The 22772-nt window shown below is 39.6% G+C and overlaps 3 protein-coding genes across 5 annotated transcripts in view; all 3 read right to left on the bottom strand.

Annotated features, from left to right (window-relative positions):
• LOC139937007 (uncharacterized) overlaps window positions 1–666 on the bottom strand; it is a 139339-nt gene extending 138673 nt beyond the window's left edge. For both annotated transcript variants that reach the window (XR_011786045.1, XM_071931931.1), the window contains exon 1: window positions 228–666. Coding sequence is in view for 1 of the 2 variants with exons in the window: in XM_071931931.1 (XP_071788032.1) it covers window positions 228–363 (136 nt within the window). In the remaining variant the exon portion in view is untranslated. The remainder of the gene's footprint in view (window positions 1–227) is intronic.
• A 4936-nt stretch (window positions 667–5602) lies between these two features.
• On the bottom strand, window positions 5603–22513 carry LOC139937003 (uncharacterized). 2 transcript variants are annotated; one of them, XM_071931926.1, is made up of 4 exons: window positions 21787–22513; window positions 12968–13265; window positions 12312–12669; window positions 5603–6013 (listed from the first exon to the last, which is right to left on the bottom strand). In XM_071931926.1, the coding sequence occupies exons 1-4, from the start codon at window positions 21920–21922 to the stop codon at window positions 5948–5950; spliced, it is 858 nt and encodes a 285-aa protein (XP_071788027.1). In that variant the 5' UTR covers window positions 21923–22513; the 3' UTR covers window positions 5603–5947. The 2 variants fall into 2 exon arrangements, with proteins under 2 accessions (XP_071788027.1, XP_071788026.1); XM_071931925.1 differs by lacking the exons at window positions 5603–6013; window positions 21787–22513 and adding an exon at window positions 17908–19273 and having other exon boundaries at window positions 10528–12669.
• Window positions 5993–8649, bottom strand: LOC139937005 (uncharacterized). The gene is made up of 3 exons (XM_071931929.1): window positions 8142–8649; window positions 7284–7398; window positions 5993–6508 (listed from the first exon to the last, which is right to left on the bottom strand). Exons 1-3 carry the CDS (start codon window positions 8275–8277, stop codon window positions 6352–6354), a joined length of 408 nt encoding a protein of 135 aa, XP_071788030.1. The 5' UTR covers window positions 8278–8649; the 3' UTR covers window positions 5993–6351.
• Window positions 22514–22772: the final 259 nt, after the last annotated feature.

The raw sequence follows: 22772 nt of genomic DNA, 5'->3' as shown, positions 1-22772 counted from the left end.
TCGATGAACTGAACGAATCAGCCCCTTGCCAGTTTGTATGATAATAAAAGGCAATTGTTTACAAAAATGAGCAATGGTAAAAGACAATTGAAAGGCCAATGAAAGGAACAAAATTATACCATGGCATTTGCAATGTGAACATAATTTAAACAACTTTACATTTTGTTAATAATTTTGCTTAAATGTACAATAAATATAATTGAAATCATCACAACGTGTACATTTACCGTTACAGTCAATTGGTATTTGCGGAAGTAATGGCAGCTCACGTATCCATCTGCTGCAGGGAATGTTGTGACAAACTGTCTCACTGGTGCCCAGAGGTTGGCAAAAGCTGACGACGTTGGCAATTCCATTAGCCATGATTGGTCTTGTTGAAACCCTCAGTGGTCGATAAACAAAACGATAACAACAACAAACTAGAACAATGTGTACAGGACGGTGATGTAGATGCGTTATATACACTGTAATCCTGCCATGCCACACTGTTGCTGGCAATCATCTGATGTGAGCAGCAAATGATATTAATGATATTATAATGCTCGCATACAGTACAAAGTCCTGCTCCTCACGTTCAATGCTGTCCATGGTCTCTCCCCTCATTACATTTCTGAACTGATAACGCCATACACCCCGACAAGGTCACTTATAGATCCTCTTCACAGCTTCTCCTACAAGTTCCCCCCATACAGAACAAAAACGTACGGTAAAAGAACCTTTACTTTCAGCGCACCCACACTTTGGAACTCTCCTCCTGCTACCCTCTGTTCCCAGATAAACCCGGACCTCTTCAAATCCCATCTCAAAACTCACTTATTCACTCAATCTTTTTTTGTAATATTGTATTGTTTAGTTTATTTGTTGCTTTTTCTGGTATAAATTTGTTTATTTGTTTGTAAAGCGCATTGAGAGTACTTGCAGTACTGAATTGCGCTTTTTAAGCATTTCTTTTTTTATTATTATTGGTTTATTAAAACACATTCAAACATTGCAGCCACAAGCTGAATTGAGTTTAAAATACAGAGATTTATCAAAAATCGAAATGTTTAAAAAGTACAAAAAAACATTAAGAACTACAATCTGTTTTTATACATTAAAAGGGCAAACTGGCTAGTGCCAGTAACAAATTAGATAAAACAAAAAATTGCACAGCAATTCACCTTAAAGGAACAAGGCGAAGGGTTGGGGACAAAAGGCAAGCAAGCTGAGTGAACAAAAATCAAGAGCTATTGTTGAGTGCTTGGACAAGGGATGGAATGCAACTATTTTTGTAACGACCAGTTCTACATTTTGGGGGCACATTTTGTTGGCATTCCGCAAGTTGTTGTTTTTGTTTGGTGGGAGCCAGTGCCTGTAATTTTCAGATTCAAACAAGGTCTTACCAAAATTGACAAATAAATGACTCAGTCTATCAGTGATTGTAGGTAAACTGAACAATTGGCATACTTCAACATATGATGTTGGTGTATTTGGCTGACCAGCCAGAATGATACGAAAAGCCCTTTTTTGTAACCTTTCAAGGGTCATGAGTTGTGTTTTAGTGAGTCCAGAGTACCAAACAGGACAGGCGTATTCGATAGTGGGTCGGACATACATAACATTTACAGTTAATAAAACTTTCTTGACAGAAATAAAACAACGTTTAAGCTGGCGTAAAAAGAACAGTCTACGGTTAAAATTACCACACATGTTGTTCACTTGGGAATCCCACTTCAAATTACTCTGTATATAAATTCCCAACAAATTCAAACAATCAGTTCGATTAATTTGAGAATCTAAAATGTCAAAGGTGGGTGGATCAGGTTGGTTACGTTGAAAACTGATATTCATGGACTGGCATTTTGCGGGATTAAGTTTCATTTTATTCAGATCAGTCCATTGATTTAGGTCATTAAGCACATTTTGCATGTTGGAGCTCTCGTTAGGATTAGAGAGGGTCTGACTTAAAGTCAGATCATCGACATATTTGTAATGTTTTACCGCTGGAAGATCAGGAACAAAATCATTGATTAGTATTATTATTATATTTCCTGGTGAACCACAACAACAACTGTTATTACATCAACAATTATGCCTTTCATACATCACTGCCCTATGACTTTTGGCATCCAGGCACTTAGTTCTGCACCAGCAGACTTAATACCTGGGCCTGTTGTAGCCTTAAGTCAAGGCGCTCGCGGCTTCCCGTATGACCCGAGTACAACACAAACCGCGCGAGCACCCATAGACATAAAGAACCTATAGACGGACAGCACCTCTGGCATCCAGGGTCGTTTTCTTTTTTTCGAAATTAAATGCCATTTCCTCAAACTTCGAAGGGATTTCAGGCGGAATTTTTTTCTTCGGTTACTAGTAGGAATTTTTACACAATCCTTCAACATTCTTTTGGCGCAATGCCTCGTATAAATGGAACCATCCAGATTTCACCTCGTGATTATATTATGCGAAAGTGCATTGTGGGAATTATTGGTATTATTACACACGTTATTTTGACAGCAACCGACTATACCCCAAACCGTGGGCAAGTTCCGCATATCGCAAGCAAAACAACGTGTAAAGCAATGGGCGAATGAGGAGGTGATGATAACAAGTTTGTGTTTTAAGGGTGAAAAATTCACCAACAATTTTTAAAATAAGGTTCTTTATGTCTGTGCGAGCACCAGTGTTGGCGCTGTTCATGTTTTTTTTTTTATCCAGCAAGGCCGCGAGCGCCTTGAAAACAAGGCTAGAGATATACCGCTACAATAAAGGTCATGATGGAGTCGAATCGTTCAATAAACCTTTCTTTTGTTGATAAACAAACCGCCTTGGTTGGCATGGTCGGCCGGATGTTAGTAAAACACTCAATCGTAAAAACAGATGTTTCCACAAAATTCAACATTTTCTGCAAATTTTCATATAAATAAAATACCTCTCATGATAAATTGCTTTGTTTTAAACAACATCAACAAATTTTGAAACATTGTTACCAAAAATAGCGATCTATTCTTGATTTGCACTTATGGCTTTCTATAGTTTTCCAATCTGGGTTGGAAAAAAACTCGGGCTGATGTGACGTTGCAAAAGAAAGGTCTATACAAAGAAACAGCGTCAAGAAATAGTCTGGCCAACCTTGCTGTGAAAGGAATGTTAAAGTGTACACATTTCATGCGCCAACCCACTCAATGTTTACCATATGACTGGTTAATTTCTGACAGAGTAAGTTGATGCAGTTTATATGTTGTTGTTGATTTTGAGTAGATTTGGTCGCTTTAGCTGTCATTGTGGTGTTTCAATATATCCGAGTCATATAAAAAACAAAAGATTAATTATGCTTTATAAAGAATTATATATAAAAAAATATATCATGTTATGTATAGGGGTGGCCTATGCAGCTACTTATTCCTTTGCCATGTATTATAGCTTTGCTGGCCCATGCTTCGCGTTGGGAACATGATAACCTGTGTACTTAATTGCTTATATAACAGAAAAGCTTTGCTCCCCTTACAACGATGTGTATAATAATTATTAAGAGCTGTGTATACTCAGTACTTTCCCGAGAACTGGGATACAATCACTCGGTTGAGACTCGAACCCATGACCTTTGCTAACATTATACAAACACTCTGCACTCTAATTGAGTGGGGTCAGAAAAGGGGAACCATACTGTTAAACGAGGAAAACATCTAGTAAATTACAAAACACAATAACATACAGTAGGCCTCTAGTAGTTCTGAACACAACCCACCAAATTTATATAGAGAGAGATGGGAGCAGTGTGAGGAGGTGTGAGAGAAAGGCAAATTATAATTAACAAATTAATACATTTTTATGGGGTTTTTTTGTAAACAAAACAATTTGAATGTTGTACAATAGCATTGAAACCGTGCCTATGCTATTTCACTCATGTCTCCACAATGACGTCAAAGATACTCGATCACACTGGTGGGTCAGACGTTATACGTGAGCATGCAATAAGCTCAAAGTGTCGAAGTCACCCAGAAACAACACAGCTAATTCCTCGCTATTAAACTATTTCTGTGACGTCACTCTATTGTTGAAAGTGTAGATTATTTTTACGAATCTACACTTCGTTACGAATCTACACTATATAAAAATAATGTGACCAACCGTCGTTTGGCAACGTACACGAAATTAGACTAACTATAGTTGTTACTATTGAGAAATCCAAATAATTGAAACTGTTAGTCAATGGTGGAAATAGTTTAAGTCAGAGAATAGACTCTAAAGTGTAGATTCGTGACTACAATGTACTCACCTTCGGCTGGTACATTCTATTCACGAATCTACACTTTCTCGTCCATTCTCCTTAATAACATATTGCCCTGCGGCGCGTCAGGTTATTGTTTGCGTCCCGTGTATATGAACCGGGCTAATTATAAAAGAATTTCAACCTCGGATTTAAACTTGGGGATTATCCGATAGGTAGGCCTACTGGACCCCCCCCCCCCCCTACATGAGAGGGTGACCCACACCCCCTCACTAAAACGATCCACACAAAGTGAATTCAATGCAGAAAACAGTATACATTTCTATACACGACGCTCGTCATTATTAGTTTATATAATTAGAAGCATATAAGTGCCGTACGTAGCTCTATGCGCAGTTTAGTTTATGGCTTTACTGATGCTGCTCTACTTGTGCTGCATTTATACAGGGTGTCTCAAAAAAAAAAAGGTAATCCTACTTTAAAGGGTTTTTATGGCCAGATTATTATGTTTACCAGCAGAAAGTATGGCATCATCTTAAAGCTGCAACCTTGTGCTTTCCAATGATACATTTGGTTACATTCCAGGGTCATGCATCAGCGAGCACCATTGTCTTGAAGTTGTGGTGCATAAATGCAGTTGGTTCACTTTTGAACCCATGTCATTTTGGCCTTCAGACAGAGTGTAAACCTCGGGTTGTCACAAATGGTTCAGCTAATAACAGCAGAGTGGTCAAGAAAAGGTATAAAACCAGAAGTTTGCTGGGATCTCTCTCACACCGCTCAAGAAGCCACTCACAGAAAGTATGTCTTCTTGCAAGATCAGGAAGCAGAAGTTCATGACGGATGTGAAAATGTGGAACAGATGGAAGTGGAAGGTCCAGATGAGTGATCCGATTAAAAGTGGTGTGGCTCATCAGTCCGAAACCATTCCGTCTTGCACTTGTCTCCCGTGGGTGGTCAATCAGTTGCTGTCGTAGGATAGCAATGTTTTCCTGAGATCTCGCTGTCTTGGCCTTCCTGAACTTCCTTTGTTGCGATTGAGGCTGGTTCCATACTTTCACACATTGGCCCAGATTGTTTCTTTGCTGGTGGTTCTCGATCTGGGAATGCTTCTCCAAATGCATCCTGTGTAGCCTGCAAAAAGTTCTGGTTTCATACCATTTCTTGACCACAAATATTCTCTGTTCTGCCGTTAGCTGAACCATTGTGACAACCTGAGGTTTACACACTGTCTGAAGGCCAGAATGACAAGGGTTTAAAAGTGAACCAACTGCATTTTTGCACCACATTGTCAAGACAATGGTGCTCGCTGATGCATGACCCTGGAATGTAACCAAATATAACATTGGAAAGCACAAGGTTTCAGCTTTAAGATGATGCCATACTTTCTGCTGGTAAACATAAAAGTCTGGCCATAAAAACCCTTTAAAGTAGGATTACCTTTTTTTTGAGACACCCTGTATAGTGATCCCCTCGACTCATAACCATTGTTCAACGTCAGGGTCCACATACAACGTCAGGATCAGCATGTAGGCCTACAGCAGGGGGTTGCCCTATACACTTTACCAGAACTTGACTCATAGCAATTTAGATTATGGCTCTACTGCATTACTGATTCACTCGTAAACATTTGGGGTCGTTTCCACGTCAGTTGAACGTGCATGTATAGTTGAACATCAGGGTCAACATGTAGTTCAACGTCATGAGAGTCAACATGTAGTTCAACACGAGGTTGCCCTAAACGTTACCAAAACTTGACTCGTATAGCAGCTTAGATTCTGGCTCTACTGTATTACCGATTCCCTCGTTGGCAACAAGTTGTGTGTCGATCCAACGTCAGTTGAACGTGCATATAGTTCAACGTTGGGTCAAAATGTTGTTCAACGTCAGGGTCAGCGTGAGGCCTACAGCACAGGATTGCCCTACACGTTATCAAAACTCGACTCGTAGAGTAACTTAGATTCTGGCTCTCTGGTGCTGCATTACTGATTCCCTCGTAAACGTTGGGGTTAATTGCTTCCACGTCAGTTGAACGTGCATGTATAGTTCAACGTCGGGGTCAACATGTAGTTCAACGTCATGAGAGTAGTTCAACACGAGGTTGCCCTAAACGTTACCAAAGACTTCGCTCGTAGAACAGTTTAGTTAGTGGACTGCTGGATTTCCGATCTCCTGTGACATTGTGGCGTCGTTTCAACGTCAGTTTCATCCAACTCAACGTCAACATCAGGTGGACCATCGGTACCAGACCTTGACTCGTTGTCATGAGAATTGATCCAGAAAATGACTTTGAAATACCTGCAAAACAAAAAGTTGCGATAATTTGGGGTTAAATGATGAAGAACATGGAGTAACGAAAAAGGAGAAGACTATGACTTTTACGATGACATCTTTATTTCAAAATGACTGAAGTCACAAATTTACAGGGTAATTACGTTGAGAACACAGTACATTGTGGGAGCAGTAAGACAAAATAAATTGCAGGGTAAACAAATATTATGGCACATATATTTGGGTAATACTTGGGAAGATATTTCTATCATTACTTTTATTAAATTTATTATTTTTGAAAAAAAAAAAAAAAAAATGATTATACAGGTGTCATACTCGCCACTCTCTGATATGGCTCGAAATCTTTACTTTCACTTGGATAAATTAGTAAAATAAAATTCAATTATTAAGACTGCTCTTTCTCGTTTTATTTTGTGTTTTTCAGCTATGCAATGGTAACACAGTACCGTAATTTTAAAAAACAAAAACAAGGGTCAGAAGTGACAGATTCCGTGTCCCAGGACTGACCCGGAAACGATTACAAAATAAGCTGTTGACTCGGATTCTACGTCAGTGTGATCTGACCCGGGTCATTGTGACCTGACCCGGGTCATTGTGACACACGTTTTGGGTCATGTTGACCCATAATGGGTCATACCCCCACGGGGACCCGAAATCTGGGTCAATCGCTGACCCGGGATTTTTAAAGTGTGTTCTATGAGTCACAACGGCACGAATTGGGTACAACTTATGGTGAGTTAAACTCTTTGATCACAACGATATAAAGCTCTCGGCGTCTTACCTTCCCTTCCAGATAACAAAAAGTAACAATACTGCTGCTGAAAGCATGATACATCCCAGAATAATCCAACAGTATTGATTCTCTGGACGTGTTGGTGTGCACGTTGGTGGATTGGCTGTTATATAGTACAAAAGAGAATTTCAATTCAATTTCAGTTTCAATTCATTTTTTTTTTTATCCACGATGGGAAATTCATTTCGGCCTTTATATATACAATGTATATATAAAGGCCGAAATATAATTTTATGTAATTTTTGCAATTATTTTTCCATCAAGTTTGCAAAAATTACCTAAAATTATTTGTTTTACCACAAAACAGTACAAAAAAACACTACAAGCCACAAGCAGGATTTTTAAATGAATATAGAACTAATAATAGTGCCTGTATTTGGGTTCCCCCCCCCCTCAATAACCATTAGGTTTGACCCCAAAATGCTGCTTTGTCAAATCACCAGAGGTGACCAGCTTGATCTTTGAATGGTTTGTAGTATACAGTTCTTATTATGCAATGAACTGATTGAAGTGAATGGTTAAAACTAAGACTCCAAATGTTGTTGCTATGGGTAGAGCACATCAGTTGCTATGTGATAGTACAATGTTTGATAGTTTCATTGTGTCATTGAGTGAGTAAAATGCACATTCTGGTTGCATCTTGGATATTTTAATCGATGAACTGAACGAATCAGCCCCTTGCCAGTTTGTATGATTGTAAAAGGCAATGTATTTACAAAAATGAGCACTGGTAAAATATAATTGAAATTAGGAACAACAATATTCCATGCCATTTGCATTTTGAACTTTACACTTTGTTAATTTTGTTTAATTAATAAATGCACAATAAATATAATTGAAATTTACCGCTACAGTCAATTGGTATTGGCGGAAGTTCTGGCAGGTCACACATCAGCCTTCTGCTGCTGGGAACGTGACAAACTGTCTTACTGGTCCCCAGAGGTTGGCAAAAGCTGACGACGTTGGCAATTCCACTAGCCATGATTGGTCTTGTTGAACTCCTCAGTGGTCGATAAACAAAACAACAACAACAACAACAACAACAACAACAAACTAGAACAATGTATACACACGTAGATGCGTTCCAATATTATACGCTCTATATTCCTGGGAAGCAAACGGCAACACTGGTGCACCATCAAAATAATGATACTTCCTTGTGAACCACAACAACTATTCTTACACCAACAATTATGCCTTTCTTACATGACTGCCTATGACTATGGCATTCAGACAGTGTTCTGCACCAGCAGACTTATATCTGGATAACAAAAAGAACACCCCCATGACATGGCTGTGCACAGCCATGGCATGCACACGGGGTGTTGTGGGGTCCCTCGAAATGCTATGTAATGTACCAAGCGGATGAACTCTTGACGAAAGTGGGCAGAGGTATGAATTCTATACTTAAGTCACTTTAGCCTAAACGCAAAGGTAGAGTTATAGAAATGAAAACTGTACATTTATTTGTTTGTTTTGATTGACCCCTTGGCCTTATAAAAATGCCATCTACATAAAAAGGGAATAAAAAAGACAATTGTTTCGATTCTTTTCAAATTAAAGGAACACGTTGCCTTGGATCGGTCGAGTTGGTCTTTGAAAAGCGTTTGTAACCGTTTTTTATAAAATGCATATGGGTAGAAAGATGTTGTAAAAGTAGAATACAATGATCCACACAAACATGCCTCGAAATTGCGTGGTTTTCCTTTTACCTCGTCGACTAACACGTCGGCCATTTATGGGGGTCAAAATTTTGACTCCCATAAATGGCCGACCATGTAAGTTCGCACAGTAGAGGGAAAACCACGCAATTTCGAGGCAAACTTGTGTGGATCATTGTATTCTACTTTTAAAACATCTTTCCAACCATATGCATTTTATAAAAAACGGTTACAAACGCTTTTGTTTTGACCAACTCGTCCGAACCAAGGCAACGTGTTCCTTTAATATCAGCAAACACAAACCACTTAAAATTACAACATTTTCAAGCAAGTTGTTTACACAAAGACATGTACGTATCGTCAACGATGGTCAACGTGGTAAACAATGAGTGTTTGTATCTTTTTAATTTTGAGTTGAAAAATGAAACTTAAAAAAATGAACACTCTGGTAATCTGCTGATTAACAGACAAAAGACGATCAGCATGTAATTTTGACATCTGGGCTTATGACGGTAGGGAATTCCCCTCTGCAATCCCGTCACATGGGGGAGCCCTTTGATAATCTTTCTCCCCGTCTGGGCCTGTTGTAGACTTAAGTCAAGGCGCTCGCGGCTTCCCGTATGACCCGAGTACATCGCAAACCGCGCGAGCACCATAGAGTTATATTATAAGAACTGGAGGGCGCACGAGTGATGCTTCGTGCACAAACGCCACGTATAATAATAGGCCAGTGCGCCCTCTAGGTCTTATATATAACTCTATGGCGAGCACCCACAGACACAAAGACGGGCAGCACCTATGGAAATCAACGTCTGGGTGCCGTTATTTTGACAGCAACCGACTTTACCCCAAACCGTGGGCAAATTCCGCAAATCGCAAGCAAAACAACGTGTAAAGCAATGGGCGAATGAGGAGGTGATGATAACAAGTTTGTGTTTTAAGGGTGAAAAATTCACCAACAATTTTTAGAATAAGGTTCTTTATGTCTGTGCGAGCACCAATGTTGGCGCTGTTCGTGATTTTTTTAATCCAGGAAGCCGCGAGCGCCTTGAAAACAAGGCTAGAGATATACCGCTACAATAAAGGTCATGAGTCGAATCGTTTAATACAAAGAAACAGGGTCAAGAATTAGAAAAAGTCTGACCTCTTGTAGCCAACCTTGCTATGAAAGGAATGTTAAAGTGTATACACTCAATGTTTACCATATGAATCTGGTTAATTTCTGGCAGAGTAAGTTTATGCAGTTTTTCTACGTACTTTTACAGAAGAGAAAAGAAAAGGAATTATTGACAAATTTACTTTACTTCCACATAATAACGACAAACTAGTTTCCAAACAATATGACTATAGCAAATAAACTACGTGAGACCAAAGAAATAGAATAAAAGTAATTGACGAAAATGATCGAATCGCGCACACCTGAAACTGTCGGTTGTGTAGCGTTTGAAGGGAATGTATCGTTTGGAATTCGCTTAAACTAAGGCATACACAAAAATATGTTATGTTGGCGTAACGGGCCCCCCAAAATAGGGTAGGTAGGTAGGGATTTTTTCTTCTCCCTCCCAGTAACGAAAATGACAAGTTTTCCTGTTGTTTAAGCCGGTCGTATACACGATAACAAAAGAAAACAAGGCTACACACAACAGATAATAAATATTTTTAAACTCTTGATGACCTGTCTTTAAAGCCATTACACACTTTCGGTAATCAGTATTGTCCAAGTCCCACACTTCGTGTATCACAACTTATATATAAAATAACAAACTTTAATATATTTTTTTTTAGGCTCAGTCGGTCATCGGAGTCGGGAGAAAATAACGGGTAAACCCACTCTTGTTTCCGTGCGTTTCGCCGTGTCATGACATGTGTTTAAAATAAATCCGTAATTCTCGCTATCGAGAATTGATATTGTTTAAATGTTTTCTCAAAAAGTAAAGCATTTCATGGAACAATATTTCAAGAGAAATCTTACCTTCTGTAAACCCTGTAAATTATTTGTAAATCTGTGAACCTTTTTTTCTGTACTGAAAGTGTAAATGGCTTTAATAGATTTTAATCTTTAAATTTATTTAAAAATAAAAATGAAAATACCCAGGGTCGACCGTATTTTTAGGGTAGGTCGGGTTACGCGAACATAACATTTTTATGCCTAATAGCAACACATACTTTTGGAACTATACATTAGATTTCGATAGCATATAAAGCATTTCAAGAAATATTTCACTTCGAAGTATGTAAACAGATATCAGTTGTTAAGCCTCCAAAAAGCTTGATTTAGAAATGAAGTCACAGTTGAAATAGAACCAACTTTGATACCGGAAGTTCCTATATACGTGCGAAACTTGCACACTCTCGGTCAAACTTTGAGCAGACGCGACGGTGTATGCAGTGTCATTTTAGAGGTGATCTGACAGGGTCGTTTTCTTTTTTTCGAAATTAAATGCCATTTTTTTTTCAAACTTCGAAGGGATTTCAGGCGGAATTTTTTCTTCTGCAAAGGGTTACTAGTAGGAATTTTTACACAATCCTTCAACATTCTTTTGGCGCAATGCCTCGTATAAATGGAACCCGTCCAGATTTCACCTTGTGATTATTTTATGCGAAAGTGCCTTCATCGACTGTTTTTATAAAGTGAGCTCATTGTTGAATAATACAACCACAAATAACTCCACCAAACCATATTGATTGAGGTTTTTTTTCGGCGACGTAGATAATTCATTGCTTAGGGAAACTTGACCCTGTGGTTTGTTGAATTGGCCATCGAGCCTTTTGTGATGTCTGAACTATCGTGTAGATTTGTCACTGTGGCACACCCCCTCTTCTACATCAAACTTCCTCCATGATGATTAAGAATTAATGTTTCACTTTGTAGGACTTCAATGATATAAAGACTTGACTCTGTGTGTTTTGTTGATTTAGCCATCGAGCCTTTTGTGGTGTCCAAACTGTCTTTGTGGGATTCATAGCACACCTCTTCTACCACAAACTTTTTGGATGGGTTGATACGGCGTCTTTTTCGAGGTAAATAGTGCGACTGCCTTGAGCAAGGCTAAAGGCCCGGCCACACAGGCCGCGATAAACAGAACGACAACGATAATGTTAACAACGCGTGTTAATTCTGCGTGGAGCATTTTTCATCCGATTTCCAAAACAGTAACTCATAGAGCAGGGCCCAATTTCATAGAGCTGCTAAGCACAAAAATTTGCTAAGCATGAAATTTTGCCTTCATAAAAACAGGATTTCCAACCAAATTTCGATGTGGTTTTCAGGATAAGCCAACAACAGCTGAATACCAGTAACAGGCAATATCCATCAAATGGAAATTTTGTTGAACAGTTTAGCTTCTGGCTCTACTGGTGCTGCATTACTGATTCCCTCGTAAATATTGGGGGTTGTTTCCACGTCAGTTGAACGTTCTTCAACGCCTGCATGGTCAGCATGTAGTTCCACGTCATGGTCAGCATGTACACCACGAAGTTGCCCTTCATTACCAAAACTTGTCTCGTAGAGCAGCACAGATTCTGGCTGTACTGGTGCTGCATTTCCAATCTCCTCGTAACGATGTGGCGGCGGTTCCACGTCAGTTGAACGTGCATGCAACTCAATAACGCCAGGCTCAACAAGCTCGACAGGCTCAACAAAAAGTCCAACGTCAGGTGGAACTTCGTCACGAGGTTTTGAAGAACAGAGGCAGTTAATTACCCTGAAAGACCTGCATAGCAAAAAGGCGATAATTCGGCTATAAATTATGATGAAGAGGGAGATTGTTCCATAAAATGAGGTACAGCAAACTGAAAACATTGGATAAAGCCAATTGAATTAAAATTTTAATGACTGTGAAATTCTGAGTCGGCTTCTGTGTCAGTGTGATCTAACCCGGGTCATGTTGACACCGCTGGGTCAATCACTGACCCAGGATTGTTGGTTGTGAGTCGTAAAGGCATGTATTAGGCAGTGGTGATTTTAACCCATTGATGATCTTACAACCATAAAAATTATCGGTTTCTCACCTTCGCTTCCAGATCAATAGAATTATTAGCAGTAGGCCTACTGCTGCTATTATAAGAACAATCCACCAACACACTGCATTATCTGATGGTGGAGAGATCGGGGTGGACACCTCTGTCATACCGCCACTAGGTAAGGATGTCGTAGTGGGCATATGTGTCGTAGTGTCCATGGGTGTCGTAGTGTCCATGGGTGTCGTAGTGTCCATAGGTGTCGTAGTGTCCATAGGTGTCGTAGTGTCCATGGGTGTCGTAGTGTCCATAGGTGTCGTAGTGGGCATAGGCGTCGTAGTCGTCGTCACTGTTGATAAACAATTAATTAAGAGAGAGTTAAATTAGATGAAATTCGATTTATTTAAGCCGTGTTCGCATTGGACTTAAAGACACTGGACACTATTGGTAGTTTTCAAAGACCAGCCTTCGCACTTGGTATAATTATCTCAACATATGCATAAAGCAACAAACCTGTGGAAATTTGAGCTACGTTTGTCGTCGAAGTTGCAAGATAATAATGAAAGAAAAAAAAACCTTGTCACACGCAGTTGTGTGCTTTCAGATGCTTGATTTCGAGATCTCAAAATCTAAGTCTGAGGTCTTGAAATCAAATTGGTGGAGAATTACTTCTTCTCGAAAACTATGTTACTGCTGCAGAGGGAGCCGTTTCTCACAATGTTGTATACTATCAACAGCTCTCCATTACTCAATACCAAGTAAGTTTTTATGCTAACAACGTTTTTGAGTAATACCAAAAGTGTCCAACTTTAAAATGGTAAACTTGACGGGCCGGTAGTTTTACCAGACCCAATTGTCCAATGCAAACGCGGCGTTAGTCATGATTATAGAGCTTACACATAAAAAGTGTTTTCCCGGTGATAAAACACTCATCGAAATACAGACAATCGAAACAATAATACTAATGTATCACGATTAAAACATTCAAAATTCAAAGCAGGTGAAAAGTAACAGATTCAAATTGTTCCTCTCGTCTCGATGACCATTCTGTTTGACCCCAAAATGCTGCTATGTCAAATCACCATAGCTAGATCTTGGTATAGTTTGTAGTATACAGTTCTTATCATGCAATGGACCGATTGAAGTGATAAATTATGTTGCTATTGACCCCTTGCACGCGTATCACACGCGGCGATCAATGCCACGCTCACCATGTTGGTGGGCAGTTAGTACGGTGACACACAAATGTCACGGCAAAACAAAAAGCGCCACGGCAAAACAAAAAGCGCCACGGCAAAACGAAAAGCGCCGCGGCAAAACATAACGCGCCAGGGCAAAACAAAAAGCGCCACGGCAAAACGAAAAGCCCCACGGCAAAACAAAAAGAGCCACGGCAAAACAAAAAGAGCCACGGCAAAACAAAAAGAGCCACGGCAAAACGAAAAGCGCCACGGCAAAACGAAAAGAGCCACGGCAAAACGAAAAGCGCCACGGCAAAACGAAAAGAGCCACGGAAAAACGAAAAGCATGCGGGTTAAAGGTCGAAAGGAGTCGCGGTGATTCATGGGATAGGTTATAAATGGTCAGAACGCGCAGTGTGCAGTTGATCTTTAGGCCCACGTAATGTGTTGTCGGAAATCGTGTTGGTTTATGTCAGTACACCGGCAGTACAGACAAGTGTGTCAATTTCTAGGGCTTTAGCCCTTGGTATGACTCGTCATGAGACGTTTGAAATTTCCATGACACGACAATTGGAGTTTGGACTGACGACGTTTCTAGCTGTGGTGGTCAGTCAGTGTTCCTGAACATATGCTAAAAATACGGAGAGTACTTTTGTACTAACCAGCAGCTAGAAGTATAGTACACTCTGTTCTAAACTAATCTTTGTATACTACTACAAGTATAGTACTACTAGTACGTAGAAGTATACATCATTGTTATAGATTGTTTTGAGTGAATGGTATTTCAGGAGTATTACCCGCTCTAACAAAAAAGTGTAACCTTTTACTTTTAATGGTCAGGAACCTTGACAAAAATTTAAACGTTTCTTATAAAACACATAAGAATTGGTCACGTGATATATTGTCGGGATCCCGACAAAAACTAATTTTGAGCACTTTATTTCACCGCTACTAATAACTGGCGGACCTTTTCGAGCAATGGCTCAAACGAAAGCGTGTAACTTTCTCGACCCCCATCAAAATACCTATTGAATTTTAAATCAAAATTTTTGGGTCAAATCGGCCAAAAATCTGACATAGCATCTTTAAAAAGAACAGAAGAACATAAATATAAAAAATACTAAAATTTAAATTTAAAACATCAGTTTAGCCTAAACTAACTGCCTCACTTAAAATCCACTCCTCTTCCACCTCCTTTTCCACATTAATTGGAACAAAAATTGTCTGCACTCCTGAGTTCAATCCCGCAATTACTGCAGAAGGGCATTTCCTTTCTATTTCTTTTCTTCCTTTTTTGTTTTAAACGTCAGCCTTAACGGTGCATGCTATAATTATGCTTATGAGTCAACTCGGTCCCAAGTCAACTCGGTAAGTATGGTTGACGGAAAGTTCTTTGACTTGGAAAACAAATAACTAAAAAAAAAATCCTTTGACTTTGTACATTAAACGAGATGAGTGTGTACCGATCTCCAGGGTTTATTCGATGCCTTCAATAGCGTCTCATTTGTTTTTATATTCAACATGTGTTTGTTTCACTTTTGAATATTACCATAATTGTGTTGGGCGAGTAAATGCAACTGAAAAACAATGGGTTCAATGTTTCTTTGCTTTCAACCAGTATTGTTTTTTGTATGGCTCTCAACAATTAACATTAATTGACAAACATTAACAATTGAATCATCTTTGATTTCTTTCAGTGTATGTTTATTTTATCAAAACAAAATTCTCAAAAACACATACAACAAATAATAAAAAGTACGATTTCTGAGAAACAACATGAGAAAATTAATGTTTGTTAAAAATAATAGTAAACAAAACTTTCCAGTTAACTTACACGTAATAAAAAAAATCAAAATTAAAAAACACATTAAGGTTGGTTGAAAACAAAAAGTAAGTAAACTTACACGAACATAATAATATTATCAAGTTAACTTACACGAAACAGTACAATAAAATAATTAAAAAAACATGAAGGTTGGTCGAAGGACCGAGTTGACTTGTACTTGGGACCGAGTTGACTTGGGACCGAGTTGACCTGGGACCGAGTTGACTTGGGACCGAGTTGACTTGGACCGAGTTGGCTTGGGACCGAGTTGACCGGTACCCATAATTATGCGCATGCTACATGTGCCGTGAAGCCTGGTGAATGTGGGACCTCTGTACGTGTGTACACGTTACGTGGGCCTAAAGATCAACTGCACACTGAGCGTGCTGAACATTTATAACCTATCCCGAACCACCGCGACTCCTTTTGACCTTTAACCCACATGCTTTTCGTTTTGCCGTGGCTCTTTTCGTTTTGCCGTGGCTCTTTGCGTTTTGCCGTGGCTCTTTGCGTTTTGCCGTGGCTCTTTGCGTTTTGCCGTGGCTTTTTTCGTTTTGCCGTGGCGCTTCTCGTTTTGCCGTGGCGCTTTTTGTTTTGCCGCGGCGCTTTTCGTTTTGCCGTGGCTCTTTGCGTTTTGCCGTGGCTCTTTGCGTTTTGCCGTGGCTCTTTGCGTTTTGCCGTGGCTCTTTTCGTTTTGCCGTGGCGCTTCTCGTTTTGCCGTGGCGCTTTTTGTTTTGCCGCGGCGCTTTTCGTTTTGCCGTGGCGCTTTTTGTTTTGCCGTGGCGCTTTTTGTTTTGCCGTGGCGCTTTTTGTTTTGCCGTGGCGCTTTTTGTTTAGCCGTGGCGCTTTTTGTTTTGCCGTGGCGCTTTTTGTTTTGCCGTGGCGCTTTTTGTTTTGCCGTGACAGTTGTGGGCCACCGTAAAGTTAGGTTTACGTGTATAGACTCTGCAAGTCTCGCGCGCACCGGAGCGAGAAAACACGACAACTGAAGAACTTAATTTTTTTATGAGTCAAATCTTTGCTTTAATTTTTTCTTAATGCCGAATTTGAACAATAAAAATAACCATTAGAGCGTGTTTAAGTTAGTTTTAGCTTTTTAAACAAATACACAATTATCGGTTAAAGTCTATGTATAGACAAAAGTAAAACTCTGGGACAAGGATGTTTGTTTGATCTTAAATGTTTTGAAACCCCTTTTGTAAATCTACGCCCAAATGTGAAACTACTAAAAGCTGGTTTATACGCGGACGCACGATGGTCGCAAGGGCGTTAGATAAACGCGTGACGCATTTTAAAGAGGAAGCCGACGCCTAAGCGACCAATAAAAAAGCTTTCCACCCCGCGCGGCCAAAACAAGCGTCTGCGTAAGTTTCGTGATCGGAGATGGGCACAAATTCTTAATTTTTTACAAGTAACCTGACCTGAGGTCAAGTTTAAATATCGGTTTTTCTTCGTTATTATGTTGACTTTTTTATAACTTTTATATATGTTGTTAATTAATATTACATTTTTAACATATGTCATTTTTATGGTCATAAACTATATTAAACTAAAGTAATGGACGAAACAAAATCTCCCCAACGTAAAACTCCATAAGGTTGGGACCACAATGGTCCCGGAAGTTCAAATCTGCGCGAGACTTGCACAGTCTATTAACGCCGCGTCGCCTAAAATGCACACTTTCGCTGCATACCGTGCACCATAGAGTTAATATAAAAACCCACAGTGAAATTGCCCACCAGTATGGCGCATCCATGATTTTTCTGCTGATGACGTCAGGTGAAATGGGTCAATAGAGCACATCATTTGCTATGGGATAACACGACGTTTGATGGTTTCATTGTGTCATTGAGTAAAATGCACATTCTGGTTGCACCTTGAACAAATGAACTGAACGAATCGGTACAAGTGATCGGTACCTTGTCAGTTGGTATGATAAATGTACAATATATATATATATCTGAAATCATCACGTGTTAATTTACCGTTAGGCGGCAGGCATGGTGGATCCGGAATTGGTGGCGGCCTTCTGCAGCAGGGAACGTTGTGACAAGGAACAAAATTATACCATGGCATTTGTAATGTGAACATAATTTAAACAACTTTACATTTTGTTAATAATTTTGTTTAAATGTACAATAAATATAATTGAAATCATCACAACGCATAATTTATATTATGAACCGGGCTGATTATGGAAGAATTTCAACCTTGGATTTAAACTTGGGGATTATCCGATGGGTATGCCTACTGGACACCCCCTACATGAGAGGATGAGCCACACCCTCTCACCAAAACGATCCACACAAAGTGAGTTCAATGCAAAAATAAAACAGTATACAGACTTGTATATAAACGATGCTCTTCATACTAGTTAATATATAATAACTAGAAGCATATAAATGCCGAACTCTATGTAGCTCTATGCGCAGTTTAGTTTCTAGCTTTACTATTGCTGCTTTATACTTGTCCTGCATTTATATAGTGATCCCCTCGAGTCGACTCATAACCATTTTGTTCAACGTCATGGTCAACATTTGAGTTCAACGCGGGGTTTTCCTAAACGTTATACCAAAACTTGACTCGTATATATAGCAGCTTAGATTATGGCTCTACTGCATTACTGATTCCCTCGTAAACATTCGGTGTTCCACGTCGTTTCCACGTCAGTTGAACGTGCATGGTATAGTTCAACGTCAGGGTCACCATGTAGTTCAACGTCATGAGAGTTAAAATGTAGTTCAACACGGAGGTTGCCCTATATGTTACCATTTGTCTAGTCTAGCATATTAGATTATTGCTCTACTGGTGCTGCATTTCCAATCTCCTCGTAAACATTTTGGGGTCGTTTGAACGTGCATCTTTAGTTCAACGTCAGGGTCAGTATGTAGTTCAACGTCATGGTCAACATGTAGTTCAACACGAGGGTTGCCCTAAACTTTACCAAAACTTGTCTCGTAGAGCAGCTTAGATTATGGCTCTACTAGTGCTGCATTACTGGTTCCCTCGTAAACATTGGGGGTTGTTTCCACGTCAGTTGAACGTGCATCTTTAGTTCAACGTCAGGGTAGTTCCGTCATGGGAGTCAACATGTAGTTCATCACGAGGGTTGCCCTCAACGTTACCAAAACTTGTCTCGTAGAGCAGCTTAGATTCTGGCTGCACTGGTGCTGCATTTCCAATCTCCTCGTAACGATGTGGCGGCGGTTCCACGTCAGTTGAACGTGCATGCAACTCAACGCAAGACTCAACAGACTTGACAGACTCAACTTCTTGAAGTACTACATTATGTTGACCATTGGTACCAGAAATTGACTCGTTGTCATGAGATTTTGAAGAATTTAACCAGTCTTTGAAATAACTGCAAAACAAAAAGTTGCGATAATTTGGGGTTAAAATGATGAAGAACATGAAGTAACAAAACAGGAGAAGACTTTTACGATGACATCAAAACGATTGAAGTCACAAATTTACAGGGTAATTACGTTGAGAACACAATACATTGTGGGAGCAGTAAGACAAAATACATAGCAGGGTTAACAAATATTATTATGGCACAGGTTCTTGTTGTGGGATCGCGACACGACCGTGCAAAGTTTACATCACAACAGTTCTCAATCAACAACCACGATCTGTCCGCCTCCAATAGTGCACGCAATCTAGGAGTTAAATAGGATTTGAAACTTTGCATGGTGGAAAGAAGAATTTGCGGTAACACCATGTAATAACTATCTCTAAATGAGTTGGGGGTGGTTCTGAAAAGAACCGTTGGATTTATAAATCTTGGAGTTGTGTTCGTCAAGCTGTTCAACATGGAATCACACATCTCAAGCGTGTGCAAAAGCGCTAACTTCCATAGCCAAAATTCGCAAATACTTGTCTCTGGATACAGCTGAGAAAGTCATCCATGCTCTGGTCTCCTCCCGCTTGGATTGTTGCAACTTGCTCTTGGTTGGGCTTCCAGCTACATCTACTTCTCGTCTGCAACGTGTACATAATAATGCTGCTCGAGTCGTTGTCCAAGCCAGAAAATACGACCGCATTTCGGCTGTCCTATATAAGACGCCTACATTGGCTCCCCATTGCAAAGAGGATCACCTTCAAAATCTGCCTTCTTGTGTTCAAAGTTCTGCATGGACAAGCCCCACAGTATATTTGTGAACTAATCTCAACTATAGCACAGCAGATGTGCCCTATGGTCTGCTGGATCTCACTTGCTGGTAGAGCCAAGGTCTAGAACAATTAGGTACGGAGACCGTGCTTTCGCCAAAGCTGCTCCTGCCCTATAGAATAAGTTCCCTGTCTCACTTCGCCAAACAACATCACTGAACAATTTCAAGAGGGAACTAAAAACACACTTGTTCACTTAGACTTTCATTGGGTATAAGTTACATTATGTTTGATTTTCTATTGTTTTCATTTTGTGTAGGCGCCTAGATTGGTTTTCTGGAGAAGTGCGCGTTATAAATCCATATTATTATTATTGTTATTATATATTATTTGGGTAATACTTGGGAAGATATTTCTATCACTACCATAAATTGATTATTTTTGAAAAAAGTAAATGATTATACATGTGTCATACTCGCCACTCTCTGATATGGCTCGAAATCTTTACTTTAACTTGGATAAATTAGTAAAATAAATTCAGTTATTAAGACTGCTCTTTCAAAACAAGGGTCAGAAGTGACAGATTCCGTGTCCCAGGACTGACCCGGAAACGATTACAAAATAAGCTGTTGACTCGGATTCTACGTCAGTGTGATCTGACCCGGGTCATTGTGACCTGACCCAGGTCATTGTGACACACGTTTTGGGTCATGTTGACCCATAATGGGTCATACTCCCACGGGGACCCGGAATCTTGGGTCAATCACTGACCCGGGATTTTTAAAGTGTGTTCTATGAGTCACAACGGCACGAATTAGATATAACTTATGGTGAGTTAAACTCTTTGATCACGACGATAATATGAAGCTCTCGGCGTCTTACCTTCTCTTCCAGATAAATACAGTTATAACTATGGCCATGGCCATAACTGCTATAGGTATACTAGGTATACAAGGTATACAAGTACCGCCATCAGGTGGCATTGGAGTGGTACTATCAGGTGGCATTGGAGCGGTACCGCAACCGGGCCCAGGTGTCGTAGTACCATCAGTGCACAACAGCGGGCATGTTGGTGGATCGACTGTTATAGTACAACAGAAAATTTCAATTCAATTTCAGTTTCAGTTCATTTTATTATTCACGATGTGAAATTCATTTCCGTCTTTATGCATCAAGTTTTCAAAAATTACATAAAATTATTTTGTTTACCATAAAACAGTACAAAAAACACTACAGGCCACAAGCAGGATATTTTAATGAATTTAGAACTAATTATAGTGCCTGTATTTGGGTTTCCTCCCCTCAATAACCATTAGGTTTGACCCCAAAATGCTGCGATGTCAAATCACCATAGTATAGGTGACCAGCTTGATCTTTTTATGGTTTGCAGTATACAGTTCTTATTATGCAATGAGCTGATTGAAGTGAATGGTTAAAACTAAGACTCCAAATGATGTTGCTATGGGTAAAGCACATCAGTTGCTATGTGATAGTACGATGTTTGATAGTTTCATTGTGTCACTGAGTAAAATGCACATTCTGCTGCATCTTGGATATTTTAATCGATGAACTGAACGAATCAGCCCCTTGCCAGTTTGTATGATAATAAAAGGCAATTGTTTACAAAAATGAGCACTGGTAAAAGACAATTGAAATTAGGAACAACAATATTCCATGCCATTTGCATTTTGAACTTTACACTTTGTTAATTTTGTTTAATTAATAAATGCACAATAAATATAATTGAAATTTACCGCAACAGTCAATTGGTATTGGCGGAAGTTTTGGCAGGTCACACATCAGCCTTCTGCTGCTGGGAACGTGACAAACTGTCTCACTGGTCCCCAGAGGTTGGCAAAAGCTGACGACGTTGGCAATTCCACTAGCCATGATTGGTCTTGTTGAACTCCTCAGTGGTCGATAAACAAAACAACAACAACAACAACAACAACAACAAACTAGAACAATGTATACACACGTAGATGCGTTCCAATATTATACGCTCTATATTCCTGGGAAGCAAACGGCAACACTGGTGCACCATCAAAATAATGATACTTCCTTGTGAACCACGACAACTATTCTTACACCAACAATTATGCCTTTCTTACATGACTGCCTATGACTATGGCATTCAGACAGTGTTCTGCACCAGCAGACTTATATCTGGATAACAAAAAGAACACCCCGTGCGCATGACATGGCTGTGCACAGCCATGGCATGCACACGGGGTGTTGTGGGGTCCCTCGAAATGCTATATAATGTACCAAGCGGATGAACTCTTGACGAAAGTGGGCAGAGGTATGAATTCTATACTTAAGTCACTTTAGCCTAAACGCAAAGGTAGAGTTATAGAAATGAAAACTGTACATTTATTTGTTTTGATTGACCCCTTGGCCTTATAAAAATGCCATCTACATAAAAAGGGAATAAAAAAGACAATTGTTTCGATTCTTTTCAAATTAAAGGAACACGTTGCCTTGGATCGGTCGAGTTGGTCTTTGAAAAGCGTTTGTAACCGTTTTTTATAAAATGCATATGGGTAGAAAGATGTTGTAAAAGTAGAATACAATGATCCACACAAACATGCCTCGAAATTGCGTGGTTTTCCTTTTACCTCGTCGACTAACACGTCGGCCATTTATGGGGGTCAAAATTTTGACTCCCATAAATGGCCGACCATGTAAGTTCGCACAGTAGAGGGAAAACCACGCAATTTCGAGGCAAACTTGTGTGGAT

The sequence above is a fragment of the Asterias amurensis genome, chromosome 5, assembly GCF_032118995.1.
Source record: "Asterias amurensis chromosome 5, ASM3211899v1".
Classification (NCBI taxonomy): domain Eukaryota; kingdom Metazoa; phylum Echinodermata; class Asteroidea; order Forcipulatida; family Asteriidae; genus Asterias; species Asterias amurensis.
Note: the sequence above shows the minus strand (reverse complement) of the source record. Positions and strands in the feature narration are given on the sequence as shown.

Excerpts from the sequence above, each read along its gene's own strand:
- LOC139937005 (XM_071931929.1), bottom strand. The coding sequence starts at position 8,277 with ATGGCTAGTGGAATTGCCAACGTCGTCAGCTTTTGCCAACCTCTGGGG. Across the intron at positions 7,399-8,141 it reads AATACCAATTGACTGTAGCG|CCAATCCACCAACGTGCACA; the intron begins GTAAATTTCAAT and ends ACTATATAACAG. Across the intron at positions 6,509-7,283 it reads TTTGTTATCTGGAAGGGAAG|GTATTTCAAAGTCATTTTCT; the intron begins GTAAGACGCCGA and ends TTTGTTTTGCAG.
- LOC139937003 (XM_071931926.1), bottom strand. The coding sequence starts at position 21,922 with ATGGCTAGTGGAATTGCCAACGTCGTCAGCTTTTGCCAACCTCTGGGG. Across the intron at positions 13,266-21,786 it reads AATACCAATTGACTGTTGCG|TGACGACGACTACGACGCCT; the intron begins GTAAATTTCAAT and ends GTTTATCAACAG. Across the intron at positions 12,670-12,967 it reads CTATTGATCTGGAAGCGAAG|GTCTTTCAGGGTAATTAACT; the intron begins GTGAGAAACCGA and ends TTTGCTATGCAG.